We start from the raw sequence: 26,829 nt of genomic DNA, 5'->3' as shown, positions 1-26,829 counted from the left end.
AATGTTGTTCTTTATAATTCTATTCTGGGATATCAACCCTTGCCTTGCGACTAAAGAAAGGCCCTTCAACTTTAACCCCACCTTACACTCTAGTTCATCTGAATGGCAAACGTATCTTCTTTTTTCGTAAAAATGAATGCGGTGATTTCTATGGGTTAAGAGACAATGATCTAGATGTCCTGAGGGCTAAATGCATTAAATTGTATCACAACTTACGACGAGAGGGTATTCACTATGATCCGTGCTACAGCTAGACCTAGAATAGGAAGAAGGTGGACAGAGAAAAGTCCAAAATACCCTTCTTGGTTACTCTTATTGCGTTTTCTTTCCACAGGCTGTCATTTCTACTGTCCTGTCCGATGAACTTCCAAACATTCCCTTTTGATACCCAACATTGTGGAGTCCAGATGGAAAGTTGTAAGTATGATTTCACTTGGATGATATTTCAACCTTGACAGACAACAAATACAATAAAATCCAACATTTGAATAATTTAAGTCTTCCGTGTGAAAAATCTTGAAAAAGATGACTATACTTTTTCTAAAGGCCCAACACAACATGACACGACACGACACAACACAACACAACACAACACGAGGTAAAGTCACTGGATCTGCCACCTATCCTAAGGAAGTCTTTATGAACAAGAGTTCCACGACCTCATATCTCCATGAACAATTCTATCCATGCAAATGACTTACACATTTGCATAATCTATGCTTGGTCATAAACACCTTTATCTAACTTACACATGTTGCAATATTGACAGTCCTATAATTTTCCAATTAGATGAATTATGGTGTTTTTGCATTGATTATGCAAATTATGAATTTATTTGCATAATTGGTATCTGTTGATGCTCCACTTTCCATAAACTACATATGTTACATGTATTTGAGTCTGATAATGAAAAACACTGCAAATATAGATTTTCCTCATTAGCTATGCAAATTAAGTCACAATTAGCATAACTTGCACTACATTATGTATATCTCTGTCTAAGCTACCTGCATAATAAATATCATATTGACAGTCCTATAAGTTTCCAATTAGATGAATTATGGTGTTTTGCATTAATTATGCAAATTAGGAATTTATTTGCATAATTGTTGTCTCTTGATGTTCCACTTTTCATAAACTACATACGTTGCATGTATTTGAGTCTGATAATGGAAAACACTGCAAATATAGATGTTCCTCATTAGCTATGCAAATTAAGTCCCAATAAGCATAATTTGCACTTCATTGTTTATATCTTTATCTAAGCTACCTGCATACTAAATATCATGGAAATCCGTTGTTCCTTTGTTCAGTTATTCTCCTTAGAAGATTTTCACAAAAACGCTCCTGCAGTTCCAGAGGAAGCTGCTAGAAAGCCCAAACCCACACCATTTCTTTATTACATCACAAGCTATCTGCCACCCAAAAATCAAGACCACAGCACGTCCAGGTCAAAAGATACAAAAATTGAAGTTCTGCTGCAGTACCAAGGTCACATACCAGGGGGCCCAAAATTGACCTTGAACTTCGGCTTCACAACACCTGCCCACATACCAAATATCATCGTAATCCATCAAGAGGTTCTTGAGTTATGCTGACTACAGTAGTGCGGAAACACAAACAGACAAACAAACAGACAAACACACACACAGACACACGCAAAACTATATCTCCATTTTTCATGGAGATAATTATGACCCACTCACGATTGCAACCATTTCTGATCCATCCCTGATAAAGAACGATTGCATGAAATTGATAATGTAATGACAGGAGAGTACTGATTGGTGTAAGATGGCACCAACCGGAAGGTCGGAATTTGATATTTATGTTTTCTAATTTCCGGTTAGACGGATACACTACAGAAGATCTTTCTCTGGAATGGACAGAGCCGAAAGCTCTGGAAATCAACAGCAATATCAGGTTACCAGAGTACGATCTGGGGGGTTGGAATTCTTTTCAATGTGACGTCAAATACCTCACAGGTAAGGCTTTTGATCTGGTTTGATGTGTTTTTAATCATGTAGCGAGGTATAGCACTGTCCAATCTACATTTTCTTGTCACTTTATTGACTCCGTGTACGACGTCTATGTTTTCGGTGTTTGTGTGGAAGTGTGCTTCCGTAGTTATCTTAATGCACTGCCAATAGATTGACATAAAGTGAGTGGGAATATGACAGCAAAGGTCAAACCTACCAGAGTGGGAGAAGTCCAGTTCAGAGTTGGTAGAACTAGTCGTCAATCAGACGTGACAGATATGGTGGAGGCTACCACCTGACGGGAAGGTATCGTTTTTGGTCTGTCCATTTTTCAAATTTGTTCAATCATCCAAATGTTATCCCGAAGTTGGCCATGATGCACCAGACCCGATACTACTTCTGAACGTTGTAACAAACTGACGTAAGGTTTTACTGAAGACAAATGAAAACAGTTTCTATAAATTAAGCGGTGAATAAAACACACAAGGATAGATAAATATAGGTAGCGGTATATTCAGTATGAGCGAGAACTGCCACATGACCGCTAGATATGCCGTCAGCGCCAAGGACATGAACATGTATCAACTTTCATGTTGCACTTCCTGTGCAAAATAACCGAGATACTTTTCAAGGTTGGATTTCATTGATATACTCGGACTAATGGGACGGTATTTCCATGTTGTACTTCCTGTGTAAAATAATCGAGATACCTTTCAAGATCGGATTGTATTGATTTACACACAAAGCGTAAAAATATTTGTTTTCTTATCGACGAAATTCGTTGAGCGCACTGTTAAAACTCCCGGTCGCAGCGAGGTCGCCAACGTGCCACGGGTCCAGTGGGATTTAGGAACTTTACATTATATTTTTTCAGGTACCTTTTCTTGCATCAAGGCCACCTTCAGCCTAACGCGTCGTTACGAGCACTACATTCTACAGGCATTCATTCCATGGTAGGATTTTCTCATCAAGAATATCTGCTCATGTAATGTAAAGGAATTTTCTTTCTAAAAGATGTTTTTCACAATTTGTATTTCCATCCGTCATATTTAATTTGAAAAGCACTAGATAAAGAAAAAGATAACATCATTTCACTTGGTGAGTGTGTATACGTATGTGTGTGTGTGTGCGTGCGTATGTGCATCATGTATGCGTGAGCGTGCGTTTGTACGTATGTATAAACGTATGTATGTATGTGTGTGTGTTTGCGAGTATTCTCGTGTGTATGTGCATGTGCATGTATAATCGTGCGTCTGTGTGCGTCTGTGTGCGTCTGTGTGCGTCTGTGTTTGCCTGAGTGTGTTGGAGACACTAATGACGACATCGATTATATTGAAATATATCTATTTTAGTATTTTCCTGGTGATCCTGTCGTGGATGTCGTTTTGGATCAGCCCTGACAGCGTGCCTGCCCGGGTCGCCCTCGGCATCACCACCATGTTAGCCTCCATCACCCTCTCCAGCTACTCCAACGGCGCCACCCCGAGGTACGGCCATGAACTGCAGGGTCCAACGGTATTTTGGTAGTCGCCAGGGCTTCGTGCATGATGTGTAAAATCAACATATTGCATAGCAAATTTGGCATACATTCTTATACTGGTCAGAGGATTGGGTAACTCCCTTTTTTTTTTTTAAATATCAGTAGAATTGGTATCAATAATTACTTTTGATTGATAGAAAATATATTCAGTAGAGACAGTTGAATCATAGAGAGGTCTTGATCAATTCTAATCTTGTTTGATTTATCGCATACCTCGTGCGCATACGTCAGAATCAAATACCCTACTAGAACCTTTTCTGCAGTACCACTCCTGACCGCAGCGAGAAAATTATACAGAACGAACTACCGTCTAACTGCAAAAAATTATCTTTTCGGGAATTGAGAAATAGCACACAAGGCTCATATTACAAAAAGGGGTTAAAACCTCGATAAGAATCGATCGTATGACGAATGTGTCCATGTAATCATTTGTATCTCAGGGAATAGCTTGACAAAAGAGAAGGACACTGAGTACTGATACGTACATATGATTTGCCCCCCAGACTTTCGTACACACGAGCCATCGACATCTACATGCTGACCTGCGCGGTGTTCGTGTTCTCGACCGTGGTGGAGTTTGCCGGGGTTCACTACGTCTTCAGACGGCGATCCAGGTTCGCGGGCCCGCTGGGTCGTCTCCTTCGCTACGATAACAAGGCGAACCTAGCCGTCCCACAACTTGTCAAGGTAGCGAGAGAGCCTAATAGTATGGCATTGTGTGCAGTTTGTATGAATTCTACGAATTGTATTTTGTTGGTTGTCAAGGCATGCGTAGCGTTTGCTTTGATACCGTACTAGTTATGATTTGTTGCTTCCGTAGTATATGGACTAGCGACTGCTTTATAGGACCACATGGAAACTGTGGACACTTTTTAGGTGGCCCTTAAGATTATGTTTCCCATTGAACTAAAGCATTAAGGATCCTATCCAAGCAGTAAGCATTGCCCCGAGGAAAATGACAGACCGTCACCAAAACGTCGGTTATTGTATATGTAACTCTTTTCTAGTTGTATCAATTAACAACTTGGTTTGATTCGTTCAAAATGTTGCAAATTTGTTTGTTTTCAGATAACCATAAGAGAACCAAACCACAACACCGTTCCGTGGTGGGGCGCGACTCCTGAGCAACAGGACAACATGGCCGCCGGTGACGTCACCAACATCCACGTCAACCTGGCGTGCAAAATGGACGTCGTGTCCAGATTCCTCTTCCCGACTCTCTTCTTGGTCTTCAACATCGCGTTCTGGTGTAAATATGTCATGTAGAAAACGTAGTGCCTTTACAGCTGTGTAACACAAGAGCTACGGACACGGAGATGGCATCGATATCGCCCAATACACCGAAAGCTGTGAGAAGGATTTTAACTTGATGTCGTTGTGGTAGTGCGGCTCAAAGAATCATGACCGAACTCCTGATGATAACCGATGCATCTTCTTGGTCTTTAACATCGCGTTCTGGTGTAAATACGTCATCTAGAAAACTTGTTAATCAGTGGACTTGCTGTAGTGCTTGCACAACTGTGTGGCGCAAGGGCTATGGAAACGGAGATGGGCACCGCCCTATACACAGAAAGATGTGGGAAGGATTCTAACTTGATCCCGTTGTGGTAGTTAATCAAAGTGGCTCAAGGAATCAGATCTATGTCCGAACTACTGATTATAATCGATGCATGCCAACTTACCCAGGGAAAGTCGTGATAATGTTAATTGAGATAAAAAAAGTATTAGCCAAGTATTAATTCTGGGTTGGCCAAGTCCCTTAGCCTTCCTAGTAACAGAGGTTAGCCCCAGAGTGAGTCAGGTCACCACCCAGTGTAGCAACATGTACATAGCAGCACTTGTTACCCACTTATTTATATATTTATTGTTGCACCAGTTATGTTTATCTTTTTCGGATTTTTCTTTTTCACCATCACCACCACCACCTGCTGCAGCTGGGCGTGACCCTGACATTTCCTCGGCGGGATGTCCCTCGCGGGGCTTTGCCGAGTACTGTGTAGATGTAGATGTAGCTTTCAAACAAAACACCGTTATCTTGCTACACTTTCGGTATGTATCTACCTCACCCGCAATAATAAATAAACAAAGATTGTGTACTACGTATCTTTTTGTATGGTGATGGCAACGAGTGTAACTTTGACTTTCCTTTCTTTGCACAAACAAGTTTACTTCTAAGTCATTACAGTCCTGAATAAACAAGATATAGCGCTAAAAATGACTATGACATAAGTAGATTTGACGTCATTCTTTCAGACCATATTCATTTCTGATACAACTTTCAGCAGCACACGATTTTCATGGCGTTGAGATAGTACGAAGGGGACGATCGCTCTGTCGTCTTTATTCGGCGCCGAATTTGGCCATCTTGTTGTTGATGGGATGACTCATGAAGCGGTCAGACTTCATGTAGGCTGCTATCTTTGGCAGCGCCTGGAAAGAAATACAAGTTGGTACAAGCTGCAAACGACTCGGTACAAACCACGTAGATTAACAGCTACAGTTGTTATGGATTCCGGTAGGGTTCAAATCTCGTCACATGTGTTTAACTTACGGAACATTGCTGACAAGGTGACGTCACTTACCTCGAACCGCGCCAGGAAATCCTGTTGATGACAGAAACAAAGATATACGTTATGTCTAGTCCAGATAGATATTTCAATCTACATGTACGATTAGAATACGATATACAATACAAAAGATATACAGTACATACGTCTTTTGCCTGTAGACTCCATTATATGTGTCTTGTAACCATACATTTTATTCTGTTCAGTCACATGAGCTAGCCATCCGACTTGGAGATTAGCCTAGGTTGTCTGCATTGATACTTTATTTACAGGTGGCACTTATTGGTTATCACGTTACCTTGAGGTTCTGGAAGTCGTCCAATAGCGTCGGCTCTAAGATACGATGTTGGTCTAGAAGCTCGTACGTGAGGAAGTCAACATACGTGATCTGTAGGAAACAGCCATTGGTGTAACCAGTCATAATCGATAAAGTACAAATGTGGACAAATCTGGGGTACATCAAGGCTGTTGACACAAGAATTTAAAATCATTTACATGATGGATTTTATCATTTGCAAGCAGTATCTGAGGAACTTTATATTCGTGAGCATGTTATAGATTCGATCTCACCAACTATATATCAGAGAAAAATGCTAGATAGGGCATTTTTTGGGTGTAAATCTTAGATAAATTTTGTTGTTGCTGTGTTTGAGTGTGTGTGTGTGTGTGTGTGTGTGTGTGTGTGTGTGTGTGTGTGTGTGTGTGTGTGTGTGTAAACTTAAAGGTTTGAAACGTTGTACGAATGTTTTACCTTGTCACCTGCGATCCACTTGTTAGAACCCAGGAACTGCGAAATCTGCTTGATGGAATTGTAGACGTCTTTGACGTATCCTGGCCTCAGCTCCTCCTGGAATGAAATATAAATCATCTCTGTCCAATCTAAAACACTGTACAGGCAAACACAAAATGACATAGACATTTTACTAATTTTAGAACTCCGGATGCAGCTTTGTTAGCTTTAGTATGCTTCGCTATATGTGAAAGTGAAAAGTAAAAGTGATCTCGAACCAGTTTAGCTGGTCATGAAGAGCTATTCTTCGACTGATCGTGACAAAGAAGACAGACGCTATATGTACAGTATATACAGGTTCATTGTAGCCTTTTCAGACACCTACGATCAACAGTGGACCACGGCTTAACGCCCTGCCCTATGGACTGCGATCCTTTCCAGTAGCGTGGGCGAAACAGCCGGGATGTTCGAACTCCTAACCTCATGTGAAGACTGTCATCCAGGCTAGTCTATGTCCGTGCTGAAACTTTCTACATGGGCCCTACGCATTATAATGTACGTTCTGCAAATGTAGGACAGGATTTCACACGTAAATGAATAGATTGTACTCACAAATTTAGGGTTGTAGGCGAGCCTGCTCATGCCGGTACGGAAGTCCATGCACTGGTAATCCATGAGGTCCACCCGGACCCGCTCCTCTTCTGTCTCACCGCCTACAGAAACAATACGGTTTATTTAATTTATTCCCATTTATTTTGCAGCATTAGGCGACAAGCAATATTGCTTATGTGGAGCCTTCTACTCAATAACATAAATATAACAATAAATAATAAAGACACAATACATGAACACATAATACACAAATACAAAGTGGATAAAACAAAAATGAGTAAATAATACAATTTGGCGATCTATTCACAATGAAAGTGTGAGCTATATCGAAGATGTTACAGTTTGGTAGATGAGGAAGTGACATGGACACTCGGAACAATACGGGTATATATTAAGAAGAAAATTTCCCATCATTGCGAAGCTGCGTATTTCGCTCCTATTTTTTCTAAATCGCACTTACGCTATAAATCGCCCGCTCTGTGACTGTAAACACTCTTAAAGGCCATCTAGGCCTGTTGTAGAGTGTTACTAGTCTGCTACGTTGTACACTGCGCGATGTACTGAAAAAAAGAATGACATGCAGTTGACTTATAACTTACAGAGGTTGTTCTTGCGGGCGATGTACCTCAGGATGGCATTGCTCTGAGTGAGTTTTACGTCACCGTCGATATAGCATGGAAGCTGTAAAGGCAGAAAATGTTATCTGTATCTGCTTCTATATAGCCGGTATGAGCGCGCCTTTCTTTGTGCAAAGGCAAGTCCCGCAAGGGGTTGCCAACAATGAATTCCCTTGGAAATGCGTGCGTGCAATTTTAGAATATTTGGCAATTCGATCGCAGTACTATACTAACGGCTTCGTCACCGAGGCGTCGCCAAAAATACCACATATAAGCTATCAAATCCACAGTCAAAGCAAGGTATATTTAACCTCCTTGGTCAAAGACAGACGCAACTTTTGTTTCAACTTCAGGTAAGAACACCGCTGAATCAATTTCTTGTAATACCCTGGTTTAACCTAATATTTACTTACGTTTGGAAAGTCCAGGCCGAACGAATGTTTGACGTCCAACCATTCACTCCTGTCATAGTCAGGGGCTGAAAGTCAAACAGTCAAGAATCACATAGTCATAGTAAACTGTGGTTCAAACGGAAACTTGCATTAAACCCAAGTTGCTAGTGGGTGCGATATCTTGCATTTGTAATATCTTAAAAGATCCCGAAACATGGATATGGATCTAAGTCTTTCAATGTATAAATAGTGTCTTTTTGTTTATTCGCCAAGCTCCACATAAAAAAAGTATAATTTCTAAGTGATGAAAATCCCGCCCCACCTGGTCCGCACTCATATCGCTTCTCCTCGTACTCAGTCCCAGTGTACTCCAACAGGAGGCGAATGGGCTGGGCCAGCTAGAACAGGAAAAACTACGGTATGATACACGTACGACAATAGAAAATATATGCTGCATTTTCATTCATTTGAAAAACCTTGTAGCTAAATGGAATAGAAGGAATTTAATATATGATACCTCCGTGAAAAAGTTATATGACAGCGAAAGATTGTGTACCACAGGCTAGCCTCCTTTGCAGACCTCCCGGGGGGCGCCGACGTTTATTTTTTGAGGAGCGCTGATTCGCGATTTTCAACTTATCGGGACCAGGGTCTTTTGCTGGGGAACTACATGACCTGCAGCACGCGGGTAACATAGAGACAGGGACGTAAAAAACGTATACCAAACTTTCAGACAGAGCTGGCATCACGTACTGCCGTCCCAATTACTAATCTTCAAGCAGATGCTGGAGTGGAAAATCATAACGTTCCCATTTTCTGGCGCTAAGCAATCATGATCGACCATTCCTGGGCTTGAAACTGGGCCACCCTTTGTAGTTCAAATGAAGGAGTTTTTTTCGTATGGACGCTCGAATTTGGCCACGTCTGCGCATTAAACCAAGCTGAGGAGGTTCAAAATCCTTGGTTGAGGTGTTGTGAGGTTGTCGGTATACAAAATGTATATAACGCTTATCAGCATTGTTCGGCCATAGTATCAATGTGCAAACATCGCTCATATCAAAGCTGAGCAACCCTGGATCACAGGCTACGTGACGTGGCAGAGTGGCGTACGTGGCTCACGTCCGAACACAAAGGGACAAAGTCAAAGAGCGATATGTTCAGTCATTTTAAGATACAATTCACTTAGTAACCGTTCGTAACGTTACTCACCCCACGAATCTTCCAGTATGCGAGCTGTGCCGGCATGCTGACAAAGGGATTGGGCTTCGGTTCAACACAGGAGTACGAAGAAGTCCGAGAGCAAGGTGTGGAGCGCCCTGCACCGAGAGTGGGCTGATAGGTAAAGTCAAAGTGCGCCGCGGGTTCACGCAGCGGACACACTATGGGATGTTCCAAAAATAGCGTACGTAGGGGTAAAGGTCTATTTCACGCCAAGAATGACGAAGTGAGGAGGTCAGGATCAAATTGCCGGTAGATGAATCTGACTTCAGAAAAGACACAACTTATGAGATAGTGTAAAGATTTGTCTGACTGTTCCTTCGGTCCTCAACTTTTGAATGAATCCGGAATAAGCCATTGTTAATTGTTGGCCAAGGGAGTTAATTATCAACCTCCTTCGCTCCGCACGTCCAAGTCCAGTCTCAGCTGTTGGAAGTATGAGTCTGCAAGGCCAAGGGAGGATCCTGGCAACGCTTGGCGGTCAATTTAGGAGGACCAGAAACGTTTAAACGTGAATTGACTTGTTATTGCCAAAGGTTCTGGTAACGATTCCATTGGGATACGCGTACGTGTTACATTCAACGGTATTCATGGGGTGTCTGGCGAAACCAAACTTAATTAACAAAAAAATTTTGGAAGCTAGATTTCGGTAGATCATATCTCAGCTGCTACTTGATCAATTTTATTGTATCATGTTATGTATTAGTAGAAAGCTAATACGTCTTTACAATGTCCTTTGCCATGATCGTGCATTAACGAGCCATGCGCTAGGGCTGTGTATGTGAGCTAGCCCCGAGAAAAAAGGGCCGAAAATTATTTTTCTTCATGGGCAGCGTGGTCGTTTGCAATTTGGTCGTCTCCTCCAAAGTTTCTTGGTAACAGTGGCCCTGGGCTAAAGTGGTTTACGTATGGTATACTGATTAGTCGATTATGACCAAGCATATCAAGCTACTGTGTCACAGAACAGGGCAAGTCGTGCTCTATCTAACGATGTTTTTCTTCTACCATACAAGAGGCACATTCTCCATTCAAGATAAAAGGATTAGCTTCCATATAAACCACCATTTTCTTACTAAACATCCATTGGTATCTACCTAAGAGTGACACAACAAACAAAGATCGTGTAATTTTTTGTTGTCATGGGAACGAGTGTAATTGCAACTTTTCTTCCTTTACGACAAACAAGTTTACTCTTCTGAAATAACAACTTACAGTCCTAATGACGATGATCACAAGTAAACAGATTCAACGTCGTATTTTCAACCCAGCTTTATTTCTGATACAACACTCAGTACATGGTCATTGGGATGATGAGTAGTTTCCACGCCCAGTTGGCACGACAGTTCATTCGGCGCCGAATTTGGCCATCTTGTTGTTGATGGGGCGACTCATGAAGCGGTCAGACTTCATGTAGGCTGCGATCTTTGGCAGCGCCTGGAAAGAAGTACAAGTTGGTAGTTTAATTCCCAAGAAGCAATTCTAACTGCACAAAAGACACAGAGTTATAGCTGCAGTTGTGATGAATTCCGCTAGGTATCAAATCTGATGATCAGACGGCTCAGTTACTCAGTTACGCCATACGTGTTACGGGACATCGCTGACAAGGTGACGTCACTTACCTCGAACCGCGCCAGGAAATCCTGTTGATGACAGAAACAAAGAAATACGTCACTCCTTGTACGACTTATCAGTATCTTACTTTGAAAAATATAGCAAACGAAATGTAACCAAACGACATATCCAAACCGGAAGTTCTTCTGATGTACCGTAGAAATCCGCTTGAGGGCCCATAATCGAACATGTCCTTTGCTTTGTTGACACCCACCCACATACGAAGTACTATAAACAATTACTCAAGATATGCTGTCCACAAACCCATCCACAGAACGAATATATAACGATCTTGCAAAGGTAATTAACGTCAATCCACGTCAATATTCAGAGACTATAGAGTTCTTCGGTTGAGAGGAGTTATAATAATAGATAAGTATTGCTACTTTATTTTCAGGTGGCACTTAATGGATCTCACGTTACCTTGAGGTTCTGGAAGTCGTCCAATAGAGTTGGCTCTAAGATACGATGTTGGTCTAGAAGCTCATACATGGGGAAGTCCACAAACGTGACCTGTATAGGAGACAGCCATTGGTGTGAAATATCATACCCGCACAGTTGTGGACCAGCCATTAAAAATTGTGAAAATAGTCTACACAGCCTTCCTAGTCATCTAAATTGTCACGTAAGTTCAGGAATATGGCATTTGTAGGCAACATTGGATGGATCTCAAGCTTCTACATCAGATCTCACTACTATCCAAGAAAATTTTGCAGGGGTCAAAATGGACCCACTCGTACTCATCACAGATATTCCTCTATAATTTCCACAGCATTGTACCAATTTTACCAAATTCCGTTTAGAAATGAGGAGAGGTTATAGTAGATGTTTACTGACAAGTCACGGATGGAATTTTTTTCAGATCAAGAATGTTCAAATGTCACTTTAAAATATACCTCGACCCTTAGGGGTGTATGAGGGTTTAAGACTTTGACATGATGCAGATAGATCTTACCTTGTCACCAGCGAACCATTGGTTCGAACCCAGGAACTGGGAAAACTGCTTGATAGAATTATGGACGTCTTTGAGGTATCCTGGTTTCAACTCAGCCTGAAATACAATATTCTTAAATTGTCCCTCGCTTGGAAAAAACATTTCGAAGACAAAGAGAGACATAGATATTTCATTGATTTCAGTACCCTGGATGTCAGGCTTCTGGATGTATAGCATCCAGGCTATCTATACTGTGCTTAGATTTTCTATATGAGTACGCCCAAATATGCTGTTCGGTCGTTCAGACCCTTGTAGTACCTAGTGGCACATAGGCCAGCAATTTTCCTTGCCGTTTCAGTAGCAGGGTATATCTTTTAATTACAGGGAGGGGTTGCTAGCCCTTCGCTCGAGGCGCCTCCTCCAACATGAGACCCTCATTTTACGTTGCAGCCCCAACCGAGATGTCCTGACTCAGGATTGAACCTAGCCTGGTATTCAAGCCTATTATAGCTCCAGAGTCTCTTCTGACCTTTCCGCAAATAGCAAGAGACAAAAGAGACCCGGGAGCTATAACTTTAATAGCTTTGAATACCAGGCTAGGTTGAACCGGGGTCTCCCAGTTAGCAGCTAAATGGAACCAGGAAGCTGCTACCAGTTGAACTATAGGGACACCCCGCTGTACGTTCAGCAAATGTAGGGCACTATGTATAAGATACATCTTGCTTACAAATTTGGGGTTGTACGAGAGTCTGACGGTGCCGTTACGGAAGTCCATGGACTGGTTCTCCATGATGTCCACCCGGACCCGCTCCTCTTCCGTCTCACCACCTACGGCAGCAAAAAGAAACATGTATTTTTTAAAAATATATTTAGATTTTTATCGATAAGCTGCTAGGAAGCCTGTGTTTACACAATCTCTCGCGGGTGGAGGGTAATGACCCCCTCCGTCGGGCCGGCCGCTAGGAGCGCGGTGTAGTCAGGCTAGGTTGCTACGTTTTGCGTTGTACGATGTACTTAAAACCATGTAGAAGAACGGTTGATGTAACTTACAGAGGTTGTTCTTGCGGGCGATGTACCTCAGAATGGCGTTGCTCTGAGTGACCTTTATGTCGCCATCGATGTAGTATGGAAGCTGTGAAAGTGTAAGTACGAAACATGCTTATCATATTCACTACCAAGGAGTTACAACAGCCGACGTTTCGGTGACCGTCTGTGACCTTCTTCAGGGCGACACTAAATTGTTTTTCTTCGCACTGCGGCTATTCGGTGACCGACAGTCACCGAAACGTCGGCCGTTGTACCTCCTTCAATGGTTGAGAATATAAAACTTTGTTATACATCTTAAATCGATACATTTAGAATTGCGACTCTACAATCTAACTTGCGTGGTAATATCCTGGTTCAAAATCTACTTACGTTTGGAAAATCCAGGCCGAACGAATGCTTGACGTCCAACCATTCGCTCCTGTCGTAGTCAGGGGCTGAAAGAAAAAGAGTAAAATATGACATGATCACACCTAACAGAAGTCGTTAATTCCATACAGCAACTCGTGAGGAGGGCCGCTTGTAAATCTGAAGGGAGCTGCAATTGAAAAGCGAGCTGCAATCTAATTCTAGTTGCTAGGGGGCCGCCCTACTAGTATCATGCAAATGAAGACCTAATTTGCATCATCAATGCGAACATGATATAATACATATCTTAAGATATCGATAGAGATCTAGATTAAGATTTTATATATATATTGATTATGAAATCCCTCCCCACCTGGTCCGGTCTCATACCGCTTCTCCTCGTAATCAGTCCCAGTGTACTCCAACAGGAAGCGAATGGGCTGGGCCAGCTAAAGCAGAAGAAGAAACTACGGTATGATACAAGTACGACAACAGAAAATATATGCTGCATTTTCATTCATTTGTAAAACCTTGTAGATAAATTTGAGAATCAAAGAATGTGTGTAATTTTGGCTGGTGTTAATTCGTATATCGCATGCTATCATTATTGTTATCATTTTTCACTCCCCTAACTGTAATGAAAAACCGTAACGTACGAAAAAAGAATGGACAAAAAAATACCACACCTCTGTTTGGAGATTACGGGGTGTGGATGACCCTTGCTTAGAGTGACCTGGCCTAAATCGCGTTTTAACCCAATCAATCATCCCCGGGCTTCAGGTGTTGATCTCTAGGATGTACAATTTCGTCACAGGACCCATAGCCTGGGTGTCACCTTGGGTAGTAAGGGAGCGAGAATGGGGGCCCGCTTAACTAACTAGGATGGTTAAAACTTTAAAGGAACTAGGATGACCAACTTGGGATGACACACAGACTTCAGAACCCTAGCCTGACTGACTGATTGCCCCCTCCCCCTCCCAATCAGCCCACGACAGCGAGAGGTTGTGTACTATTGACGACCGGGTCACCCCGTTTACCATACGCAAATTTACATGCCGCTGTTGAGTAAGCGAAAAGAAGAGGGGTTGACAACAGACTCATCGCAAATCAAAAGTGACCTAAACCACGCGTGTAACATAGCGACAGACAGAGACCTACAGGATGTATACCAAACATTCAGACAAAGCAAGGAGGTAATAACCTCCTTGGACAGAGCTTGCCTACGGTCGACCCAATTGCTAATCTCTAAGCTGATGCTGCTCCATTTTTCTACCGGGTAAATTTCTGGACCCAAGCAACATGATTAAACCTAGCCTGGATATCAGACCCCTCGCGCTAGAAGATGAACACCTTTTTGGTGGGGGAGGCCACATACGCGATATGGAGTTGGCACCCGATCTCTTAAGTCTTATATGATCGGGAAAGAAAAGACCTTTTTAAAGAAGCCTCCAAAACTTACCACAATTTCCAAACATTTACTGATGAAAATAAAACTAGAACCTTGTTAACCTCCCAAAACCCACTCATTACAAAAAAAGTGGGACACTTCGTCTTCCACTGCTTCCAAAAAAGAAGTCAAACCCAAAAAGCGTAGATTGTATTCCGTAGTAGTTTTTAGATTTGCCATGTGTTCTACTAGTCAACATTGTTAACTCTCACTATCTGTACAGTATACCCTTGCTATGTATTGTTTCATGTTGCAATTAGCCTTCGGGCAAGAACTTGCAAATAAAATTATTATCTTATCTATCTATATATATGCTAAACCTACAGAGCGAGAGAAAATTAGGGGCCGTGTGCTAACTGTGGTGGCGGGGAAACTTGCATCCCCGGCCGAAGGATTAGCCGCTGCAGCGCGGGGGTCTGGTACCCAGGCTAGAATAAACCGTTCCATAGAAACTGGGTCACCCTTTGTCCTTCAACTGAAGGAGGTCGTTTCCCGGACGCTCGAATCTGGCAACATCTGTTCATGAAATAAAGGAGCTTTAAAATCCATTTTAATAAAGTCCCGTGGTAAATGTTGTGAGGTTATCAGTAGCTAGTGTGAATCGGCATTGTTTAGCCATTAGATTACAGCAAACCAAGGAGGTTTATGTCCATATAACCTCCTTGAGCAAATATGTTACTCGCAGACGTCACAGACAGGACAGCGTTCGGACGTGTTAGTTCGCCGCTCCTGACAATGTTGTAATCTATCTTCATTTTGAGGTCATACTGGGTCGGATTTTGACTCCAACTTACTCTTAACGTATCCTAGAACATATTGGTATAATAACAACCATTTTCTAGTCATTTTCCGGCTACTTTTCGTTGAATCTTCTTTCTGAACTCGACGGACCCCAAGCGCCCAAGATGGCCGCGGCGTCCCCCCCTCAAGACAACTGGACCGGACATCCAATCTTCGCTTTGTTCCAGCTACCTGAAACAACCACCTACGAAGAAGTGTATGGAGCCTACTCTGACTTCGTACAGGAGTACGTCAAAGAACAAGAGTACGTGAAAACGCTGAAAGTCGCCGAGAGGAGATCGTATCGTTTTAAGACAAGCCGCAAACAGTTCCTGGAGGTAAGCGCCGCTTTCTTATCGTACATGGAGAAGCACCAAAAAGGGCTATCTGACCGTTCTCATGTCGCGGACCGCCACAGCGTAACACACAACTCGTGTTCGTTAACAGTCCACGTACCGAGGGATACCGTAGAATCATGGAAGACTGTATGCGAGGCATACTACAATGTAAAAGGGAATGATCTCGGACAGCACGGTGTTCATTATAGTGCTATGTACAAGTGTGCAGACCCACTGTTCGGCGGAGAGTTTGGGTCAATACACATTACCGTGTATGACACATGCAAGTTACATATCCAGGGCGATAGTTACGTGTTATGGTTATGCTCCCACTATGACATCCTACACGCCATGGTCATGTCAAACAAGGTCGATCAGCCCCTGAACAGCGAACAGTATCTACAAGAACAACGCAACATCGTCTGTCCATATACCCAAGACGGCGACGACATCACCAAATGTGCTGTATGCAATAAGGTAGAAAGTGAGGGCGACTACTTCGTCGGGTGCAATGATTGTCCAAGTTGGACGCATTTTGATTGTACGGGCCTTGATGAAGATACAAAGTCCCTTCTGAAACACACAGACGAAGTCTACCATTGCATAAACTGCCAGATACCTCGCGACGCCATTTCTATAGAACAACGCAAGGCTACGCAGACCCATGTCACACCTCCGCCGGCACCTATCACCCCTACAGCAGCAGACAATGGTGCGGGCAATCATGCAAATCACAGAGAATGCATGACAGAGGAGAGACTACCTTCGAACTGTGAGAAAATGGAAAAGCTACAGACAGCATTGTTAGAACTGGAGACAAGCCTTGCCTCTTTGAAGATCCAATCCAATGCATTTGAAACCAATGTGTCAAATCAGCTTGATACCATCTTCAAAGCACTACCGACAGACCCAAATACTACATCAGCGAAGTACGACGCCGAGATCAGGAAACTGAGGGAAGAGAACAACAGACTACGTAATCGAGTTCAACACCTAGAGGACCTGACTACCTCTCTCCAATCCAAGTCATCAGACATTCAAAGGAACATGAGTGAGGTGAAAACTACCCAGGGAAGCCTGAAAGTAAAGGTGGCTAATATGAAAGATGCCATTCTGGATAAGGTCACGTCTACGATCAGCGACCAGCTTCCAAGCAACCAAAACACAGTGCTGGAATACGCTGTCGCCACCTCAAATAGGTTTGAGGCACTGCAAGGCTCCCCCTCCCAGCTGAGTTCCAGTACCACAGACCTAGAAACAGACCCCAAAGCCCTGATACAGTCTATAACCAACACCAGGGCTCACACCAACCCGCGTCCCCAGCACTCTACACAGAAGTCAAAACGCGTGGTGATAATCGGCGATTCGAACGCAAAGAAGCTCAAACCAGGTCTGCTAAGCCCTACAGCTGATGTGCCAAGGCCGTACTGGGCCCCCACCCTACCAGCTACCTTGTCTGCTCTGGAGACGATTTCCAAGGAAACGTCACCACCAAGTACAGTCGTCCTACATGTCGGAACTAATGACACCGTAACCAAGTCTAAAGAAGAGATCATTGACGACTTTGACACCACAATCAGCTCCACCCAGTCCCTTTTCCCTAACGCTGACGTGGTGGTTTCGGCTGTACCTCCGAGAAGAAGCTCCAGAGAGAACCCAGACATCAATGAAAACATCATGACTATCAACAAACACCTACAGGACAGATGCCAGGCAAACGCTTCCTTTACTTTTGTTAACCATGCAAAACTGTGGAGCAATAATGACCACAACAAGGAAATGTTCGAGCGGGACGGATACCATCTGAACGCGGACGGCGTCAGAGTGCTCGCCTACAACATTAAGAAACAAGCCACGGGGCCCCTCGGACTGCAACCAAGAAACCTGGCGAATGAACGACGCCAGGAGAACGGAAGCTCTCCACCGTCCACCCCGCGGCATCAGAGCAGAAGGTACGAACACTCTAAGGGGAGGAGAACCGGTACCGCAAAGCCGAACATGACGCGCGCACAACACGGTCAGCAGGGACACGCTCCACAGAGAGACTCCAGGCGCGAGGTTGTTACGTACGACGCCCCTGAACGTGGCAGACAGGAACCGCCCGTTCAAGGGTACAACCAGGCCTACCAGGACGCTCCACAACGGACACCGTTCATGCGTGTGCCGCGCCCCCTCGGTCCCTACCATCCCTCCCCTATGTATACCGAATGGGACAGGGAGTGGCCATCCTTAACGGAAGTGTACGATGGCAACTACAGCTACCCGCGTCCCATGTGGTTTGGACTCCCCCCACCCCCGCGCTACAACAGCAGGCCGTGTGAGGCACCACCATTCTACAACGGACCCTATGGAGCACCGCCGCCCTACCGTGACAGCGGGCCGTATCATGGATCATTTTCCAGACCCAGTAATGGAAGACCTCAAGGTTCGAACTGATGTATCGTCCAGAAAACACGACGTACAGTAAGAGAAATAGGAACTCTAGACCTATCCCCAAAAGCCATGGGATATCCTTTGGCTTTTGGAATGTACACGGACTCGGTAACAAAGTAGAAGATAGTGATTTTGTAAGTCAGATAGAAGGGTTTGATTTCTTTTCCATCCTCGAGACTTGGCATACAGGTGAGAAACATTTCCCCAACTTTTTATGTTTTAGTAGTGTTAGAACCAAAACTAGGAAAGCTAAACGTAGTTCCGGCGGTATCATATTCCTGTTTAAAAAGCAATACAAAAACTTCGTTACAAAATTAGACAGCAAATCAGAGGATATTCTCTGGGTAAAAGTCAGCAAAGAATTGTTAAATATAGACGAAGATATCTTCCTAGCATCCGTTTATATAAGCCCAAATAGATCCACAATTCATTCCAATAGAACATATGACATTTTTGACGTACTTGAAAACGAAATAGCTTATTATAAAAACTATGGCGAGGTGATAGTAGGGGGAGACTTGAATGCACGCGTGGGTAACCTAAAAGATTACATTGAAGATGATTGGCCAATTGACAGCCTTCCAGAGGACTATGATTTCGACAGTCCGTTGCCCCGTAATAATATGGACACAAGTACCCCCACTATTTTCGGTAAAAATTTGATTGAGCTATGTACCAACAGTAAGTTAAGAATTCTAAATGGCAGAGCACCCGGAGACGCACTAGGCAAACCCACATGCTATCAGCCAAACGGGTCTAGTGTAGTCGACTATGTTCTTGTCAGTGAAAAATTCCTTTTTCGTAAAGTTTCTCTGTTCCATGTCCACCCATTAACACCTCTTTCGGATCACTGTAAACTCTCACTGATTCTGCATTGTAATTCAAAACCGTTGCCCAAAAAATCCCCTCTTCCCATTCGGCCACACCGTAAATTTGTGTGGAGCGCCGACTCTAAAGAAAAGTTCAAGGAAATTGTCAATACCCTCGAATTTACTGTCAATGTAGAAAACGTTATGAAAAACAGTGAAGAAACGTTAACCACGCTGAATTTGAACTCAATCGAAAATACACTCACTGGTCTGTCATCGTTACTACAGGAAGCTGGTAAAAAATCACTAAAATTACGATGTACAAGACAAGGCACAAATCAGCATAACAAACACAAAAACAAGAAAAACTGGTTTAATGACAACTGTGCAACGGCCAGACGTAACCTAAACAATCTTGGTAAATTACTTTCAAAAAACTCCCGTGACCCTTTCATTAGAGGCAAGTACTTCAAAATGAAAAAAGATTACACTCGACTTATTAGAAAAACGAAAAGGTCATACAAAGACAATATTCTACAACAGCTTAATTCCCAAACCGGCAACAATCCTTCAACATTTTGGCAACTAATCAAACAATTTAAAACAACTGATCGTGTATCCACTGAGGAAGCAGTGGACAGTCAAGCTCTCCATACATACTTCAAACAGTTGTATGGAAGTGATGAAAAATCCAACTTACCCAAAACAAACAACAGCTTCCATATTCACATTGAAAATAAACTGAATGAAATGGAAACCGAACTGTCAAAACACAACCCTTTGGATACAGTAATACAAGCAAGCGAAATCAATCAAGCAATCTCACAATTAAAGAATGGTAAAGCCTCAGGCAATGATCTTATATTAAACGAAATGTTGAAATGTGCCGCACATGTTCTAACAAAGCCGTTAGCAATTTTATTCAACCTAATCATGTCATCAGGCCACTTCCCTAAACAATGGTGCGAAAGCCACATCGTACCACTTCACAAAGGAGGCTCTAAAGAGGACCTGAATAATTACAGAGGAATTTCTGTAACGAGCTGCCTAGCCAAATTGTTTACCACAATAATGAACACCCGCCTCTCTAATTATTTAGACGCGCATTCACTTCTCTCCCCAAACCAATCAGGATTTCGAAAGAATTTTGGAACACGAGATAACCTTTTCGTTGTTGACTCCTTAATATCTAAATACGTTAATTCCAATAAACGGCTATATGCTTGTTTTGTCGACTTCAGGAAAGCTTTCGATAGTGTTTGGAGAGAAGGCCTTCGCTATAAAATACTCAGCTCAGGGATAGGTGGAAAATTCTATGAATTAATCAAATCCATGTATTCTAACTCCCAGACGTGCGTCAAAACTTCCACAGGTCTCACTCCTTTATTCGACACAGACAGAGGTGTAAAGCAGGGCTGCAATCTCAGCCCTACACTTTTCAACCTATTTATTAATGACCTTGTCAAAGAGTTAGATAACCCCGAATGCGTACCTCCCACTTTGCACAATCTTTTTGTCTCTTGTCTACTTTATGCCGATGACGTGGTGATTTTCTCAGAGACCGAAGAAGGGTTACAACGTGCTTTAGACAGACTAAATATGTTTTGCACAAAATGGAAATTACAAGTGAATCAGAAAAAAACAAAAGTGGTGATTTTTAACAAAACTGGACGCCTATTCAAGGACGTGAATTTTTTCATTGGTTCAGAGAGTATTGAAACAGCAAGTTCTTACTGCTATTTAGGTTTGATGTTGTCGTCGTCGGGAAATTTTTCTCTTGCCAAAAATCAATTATCACAAAAAGCACGTAAAGCCATTTTCAGTCTCAAACATTTGATTCGCTCACCATTGTCTCCTAAGGCCCTGTTAAGGATATACAACGCATGTATTAAGTCTATCATGTTGTACGGTTGCGAAATCTGGGGAAAGGATTACCTAAACGATAAGTGTCCTATCGAGATAATTCAAAACAGATTTTGTAAAAATATACTTGGTGTCCAAAGAAGCTCAAGTAACGTAGCAAGTAGAGCGGAGCTGGGTATATTTCCAGTCGATCTAGATGTTTCAGTCCGCATAGTCAAATACTGGCTACGACTCAGACAACTAGACATTTCCTCACATCCCCTCCAAGTAGACGCACTTCTGTCACAACAACATATACCTGTGAATAATCGTAGGAAAAACTGGACTCAACATGTAAAGGAGGTACTTGACAATTGTGGCTACTCATACATTTGGTATACCGACAACCCTAATATAGACGTTAGACAGACATGTGCACTGTTAAGAAGAAGATTAGAAGATATGTATATTCAAACATTCTTTCATAACCTGTTGAAAGATGAAGGAAAACTAAGATTTTACAAAAACGTAAAAACGATCTACGACATGGAAAATTATCTGTATCATAATGACTTTGACCAACGTGCGGCAATATGTAAGATAAGAATTAGCGCGCACCCATTAGAAATAGAGAAAGGGAGATACAAACAGCTACCGGTCCAGGACAGAACATGTAAACAGTGTGCAACGAAAGCAGTGGAAAATGAAATACATTTTATATGCGAATGTCCCGAATTTGAAACCGAAAGAAACAGATTATTCACGAAAGTATCCGAAATCTCCAAAAACTTTTCTAAATTAAGAAATACACAGAAACTCATATTCCTTTTAAAATCTTCCAACCCACTCATCATTGAAAGTGTGGGACTTTTTATTTTCCACTGCTTTCAGAGAAGAAATCAAACCCCGCATTAGTACCGTAGATATAGAAACTTACTGTAGAATAGCAATATAGAATGATTTTGTATTCATGTATACCTTTGTTTTACCTTACATTTGTATTTCGACATTGTTGTCAACATGCAATTAGCCTACGGGCATGAATTTGCAATAAACTATTATTATTATTGAAGCACACGTGGATCACAGAAAACTGGTGTGGCTCATGCCTGATCACAGCGTGGTCAAGAGCTATGTCGACCACGCCACAGTACTAGTAACACCAAGACAAAGTTACATCGAACTCAAAAGTCACCAAGAGCTAAAAACCTAGAGATCAACGTCATCAACGACATGAACCTGAACCAAGTGAAATCATGGTCACCTAGAGGACCACGTCTTACTCTCCAAGCAGAGGTAAGATCCGAGGTATTTTCGACGTATTTTCGCGGAATTTTATACGCCGTTCTACTTTTCCGTTTTTAGTGGGTCTAGAGGAGGGAGACCCAACTAAAAACGGAAAAGTAGAAAGACGTATAAAATACCGCAAAAATACGTCGAAAACACACCAGATCTTTAATAGAGTACTAGAGGAGAGTACTAGTAATCACGCCTAGCGAAACAATAGACGTTATTATGAAACAAGGACAACAACTACAACTCAGTAACCGTTACGTTACTCACCCCACGAATGTTCCAGTATGCAAACTGTGCCGGCATGCTGAAAAGGGGATATTAGGCTTCGATTCAACACAAGAACACGAAGAACTTGGAGAGCAAGCGGGTGTGGAGGACAAGGTGTGGACTATTCAGCGTCAGTCGTCAGACCAGATGGGACCGCGGGGTCAAGCAGCGGTCACACTTTGGGATGTCCCAACTACAGCGTACATAGGGGTGTACAAACAGGACTATTTAACGTCAGGAATGGAGTAAGAGGTCGGAAGTATATGAGTATATCATTGGGGGTTGAGGAACCTAAATTTGGTAAAGAAATAGTAATAAAGACAGAAGTCTAAGTATATCCCTGACTGTTCTGTCCTCCACTTCTCGATGGAATAATCCATTGTTAGTGTTCCGCCACTGAGTGGGTTAATATTAGCCTTTGTTTACACAAGCTCTCGCTGGCGGAGGTTAATGACCCCTCCCCGAGTATCCGTCGGGCCGGCCGCTAGGAGTGCGATTTAGTCAGGCTAGGTTAATATCAACCTCATTGGTTCCGCAAGCTCCAAAACTAATTCTGCTTCTGTAGTTGGAAGCATCTATACCAATGTGAAATCAAGGAGCTAACGGAACGTATATTTTTCCTCATCGATGGACTAAGATCTTTAACGTTATATGACGTAATATACTTACATTATGTGCGACTCAAAGAAACATCTTAGTGTAAAATGAAGACACGAACGGAAAGAACGGAAATACGAAGTTTGTTTTCAGTCACAAAATCTGAAGCAGTTAAGTTTGACATGCCAACTTGTAACTGCATTGCTGACTAATGATGACTAATTACTTGGCGATCTTACTATCTATTCAGCCACGCCTGGTATATATATAAACATGCGCTAGAACGACCCTCTCTCTATATGTTGTGCTTTGTACCTTGAACCTCCTTGCTTGAATAATTGTTGTACAATAAAGTTATATGTTCCGGACATAGAAGTCGTGGGGTTTGCTTTAGCTACAGTTTACCTTTTGACATATTACTTACCCCTTTGGTGACCCAGTATGCAAAAAGGTCATAACTGGCCCGGTGACGTGGGAATGGCTGAGCTTTAATCGCAAAACGTCAGGTCGTGTGCTACTAGTGCCACCGTCACAAAATGAACCTGGGTCATTCCACGTCAGGAAAGGGGGGTTGGGGCGACGTTCTGTTCTGTTTTTTTTTTTATTGTGCGTCTTTGGTTTTTCATATAAAACAAATAGCCAATCTTCCCAGGATCAAAGGAGTGAAAAATATATTTTTGGTTGATAAACGAGCCTACAATATGTACGGTGGGGAGCGGAGCTTGGGTAGGGGACTAAAGCTAAGAAGGCTGGACTCCAGGCTATTAGCCACTCGGCTATTCCATGATCCACTCTAGCCTCCGATGCAGACTCCTCCCGGCTGTTTTCTTTTTCAAGTTACGGTTTTATACTATTACATTTTTTCTTATTGCTTCCCGACCAGCAATAAGAAAAAAAAATGTAATAGTATAAAACCGTAACTGGAACCTACGATCCGGAAGTATCTAACCAAATCCTAACGCTAGTACTCGTATATGCATGTGTACGGCTAATATGTACATCATTGTCGGACCCACATAACAACAACCGTTTCACGAAAATAGTCTACTAGTATTTATTAAACATAGTAGACATGATTTGCCAGAAACATTAGCCGGTCATAGCGTTACACGCATCAGTTCCGGGTTGCCTTCGTGTAACTATTATTCCAGCACAGTTTAAACAGGACGACCCAAATACATAAATCAATATACATGTACAACACTATCATGTGTTTTCTCAATCAGAAAGCATATTGCGATTTTTTACTTCAACATCTGCTTGGAAATTGGAAGTCACCCTTGATAGCCTAAATAGCTTACCGACGAATGAGCACCGCAAATTATCTGTGCTACAATCTTGACAATTTCACTACCTATTCAGCTCCGCCTACTAACATGTTTTACAGAGTACGCAGGCTGTGGTAGAATGATTCACTATACTGTATATTCTGAACATGGCCACCGTACCCGGATCTATATGATCCTACATAGCAAAGGGGTTAATTTTAGCGACAATACGGTCAAACTTGTACAAGTGCAGTGGTCACATCTACCCGCCTGGCCAACATGTCCACCTAGTAGTGGTCGCTCAGACAATTTTTCCCATTGACACATGCACACACATGACATACACATGACACCCTGTCTAGAGTGACCACCTATCTACAGTGACCACCTGTCTACAGTGACCACCTGTCTACAGTGACCACCTGTCTACAGTAACCACCTGCCTATGTCTACAGTGACCACCTGCATATGTCTACAGTGACCACCTGCCTATGTCTACAGTGACCACCTGCATATGTCTACAGTAACCACCTGCCTATGTCTACAGTGACCACCTGCATATGTCTACAGTGACCACCTGCCTATGTCTACAGTGACCACCTGCCTATGTCTACAGTGACCACCTGCCTATGTCTACAGTGACCACCTGCCTATGTCTACAGTGAATGTAGACCGGATATCATTGGTCACCTGAGTGGTCTTCTTCGCTAATGTTAACTGTAATTTGCCAACGAATAGCAGGATAGAAAAATGACAGTCAGCGCCCCAAATCATCTATACAAGTTGGTCATTTTATTGTCTATTCAGCCTCGTCTGGTTTATATAGACATGTCACGGCTAGAATCATGATCCTCTGTACTGTATATTCCGAACATGGCCACCCGGACCTACATAGCCATGGCGTTTATTTGAGCTACAGTATTACCTTTTGACATATGACTTACCCCTCTGATGTTCCAGTACCCTAAAGCCGGCATAAGTGGTGACGTAGTATGGAATGGTAGCTGTAATCGCACAACGCCGGTCACGGTTTGCTACTTACGGCTGCCAAAATGAACCTGGGTCATTCCAAGGGGAAAAGGGGGGTTAGGGCGTCCAGTTTCTTTTTATTGTACGTCTATGTTTTTCACATAAAACAAATAGCCAATCTTGACAGGATCATAGGAGTAAAAACTATCCTTTGACAAACGAGCTTTTGAAATGTGCGAAACACTCTGCTTAGACGACGTCGCCTAAACGCAAGGCCAGCTCTCTTTAGGTTAGGTTCATCCGAAGTTCACACAGTATAAAATGTCTATCTACTAGTATCTATATTGCAGCAACATATATAGGCTGCTGCTTCTTGGCCATGTTACTGCAATAGATTAAATCATTGCCCAAGGCCATTCCCCTAGTTTTACTACCAATTTTTGGACAAACAAAATAGAACTACTTTCTTTGAGTATCGGGTTTTTGATTTGGTGCCAAACTGTTTCAGTTTGTTTTGTCAGGCAGTCTGAAAGGGAATGTTTTGTCAGCGCTAGGCGTGACAATGTCGACAATGCCCGAGGCACATAAATCTCTCTTTGACCTACTGTAAGGGTGAATGGGCTTTTTCTCGAGTGCACGACCTACAGAGGTCACGTTACATATAATGCTTGGTTTAACATTACTCTCCAAGCAGAATGAGCGTTGCTCTCTGATTGCCACTCGTTCTTTGGCCTGCCAATCCCTCGAATGGTACCTATCAGAAGAGGGTAACGATCCTTCCCTTCGAGTAAATCTAACACGCTACACGCCGCTTCTGAAAAAATGTCAGACATACCTTGAACGTGACGCGAATATGGCTATCGTGGTAATCAACTTAAAATCTAAAGGTTCTGGCTTTGAATCCCTAGCAGGCCCCAAATGCTGTGCCTTTTACACCTATCTCCTGACTCGACTCTGAAAATGAGTACCTAGGTTAGATTAGGGACGTCCACTTTGATGGGATATAAAAGTGGTAATCCTTAGAGGAGAGCCACACCTCGAGCATGTTAAAGGACCCACCACACATTACAAGAAGGATCCATCCCGGTGTGAGTGGATCAAACCTATCACTTCCGTCTTATGCAGCTTGTACTTACTGTACAAAACTGTTATACGCCTCAAGGCGGTTTACAGGATGTGTAATAAACTGTT

At 42.7% G+C, this 26,829-nt stretch overlaps 3 protein-coding genes across 4 annotated transcripts; 1 reads left to right on the top strand and 2 right to left on the bottom strand.

Annotated features, from left to right (window-relative positions):
• Window positions 1-315: 315 nt before the first annotated feature.
• On the top strand, window positions 316-5,515 carry LOC136423178 (glycine receptor subunit alphaZ1-like). Its single transcript, XM_066411236.1, has 6 exons — window positions 316-417; window positions 1,851-1,985; window positions 2,854-2,932; window positions 3,332-3,466; window positions 4,023-4,206; window positions 4,588-5,515. Exons 1-6 carry the CDS (start codon window positions 360-362, stop codon window positions 4,783-4,785), a joined length of 789 nt encoding a protein of 262 aa, XP_066267333.1. The 5' UTR covers window positions 316-359; the 3' UTR covers window positions 4,786-5,515.
• Window positions 5,516-5,749: 234 nt separating this feature from the next.
• On the bottom strand, window positions 5,750-9,810 carry LOC136423180 (glutathione S-transferase Mu 1-like). The gene is made up of 9 exons (XM_066411240.1): window positions 9,647-9,810; window positions 8,760-8,835; window positions 8,459-8,523; window positions 8,028-8,109; window positions 7,429-7,529; window positions 6,838-6,933; window positions 6,385-6,474; window positions 6,102-6,122; window positions 5,750-5,949 (listed from the first exon to the last, which is right to left on the bottom strand). The coding sequence occupies exons 1-9, from the start codon at window positions 9,680-9,682 to the stop codon at window positions 5,860-5,862; spliced, it is 657 nt and encodes a 218-aa protein (XP_066267337.1). The 5' UTR covers window positions 9,683-9,810; the 3' UTR covers window positions 5,750-5,859.
• Window positions 9,811-10,906: 1,096 nt separating this feature from the next.
• LOC136423179 (glutathione S-transferase Mu 5-like) lies at window positions 10,907-25,735 on the bottom strand. Of its 2 annotated transcripts, none has more exons than XM_066411238.1 (9): window positions 25,614-25,735; window positions 13,966-14,041; window positions 13,617-13,681; window positions 13,251-13,332; window positions 12,928-13,028; window positions 12,222-12,317; window positions 11,690-11,779; window positions 11,275-11,295; window positions 10,907-11,089 (listed from the first exon to the last, which is right to left on the bottom strand). In XM_066411238.1, exons 1-9 carry the CDS (start codon window positions 25,644-25,646, stop codon window positions 11,000-11,002), a joined length of 654 nt encoding a protein of 217 aa, XP_066267335.1. In that variant the 5' UTR covers window positions 25,647-25,735; the 3' UTR covers window positions 10,907-10,999. The 2 variants fall into 2 exon arrangements, with proteins under 2 accessions (XP_066267335.1, XP_066267334.1); XM_066411237.1 differs by lacking the exon at window positions 25,614-25,735 and adding an exon at window positions 22,805-22,960.
• Between the last annotated feature and the right edge of the window lie 1,094 nt (window positions 25,736-26,829).

Source organism: Branchiostoma lanceolatum, chromosome 17 (assembly GCF_035083965.1).
Source record: "Branchiostoma lanceolatum isolate klBraLanc5 chromosome 17, klBraLanc5.hap2, whole genome shotgun sequence".
Lineage (NCBI taxonomy): Eukaryota > Metazoa > Chordata > Leptocardii > Amphioxiformes > Branchiostomatidae > Branchiostoma > Branchiostoma lanceolatum.
This window is presented reverse-complemented; position numbering and strand designations above follow the sequence as displayed.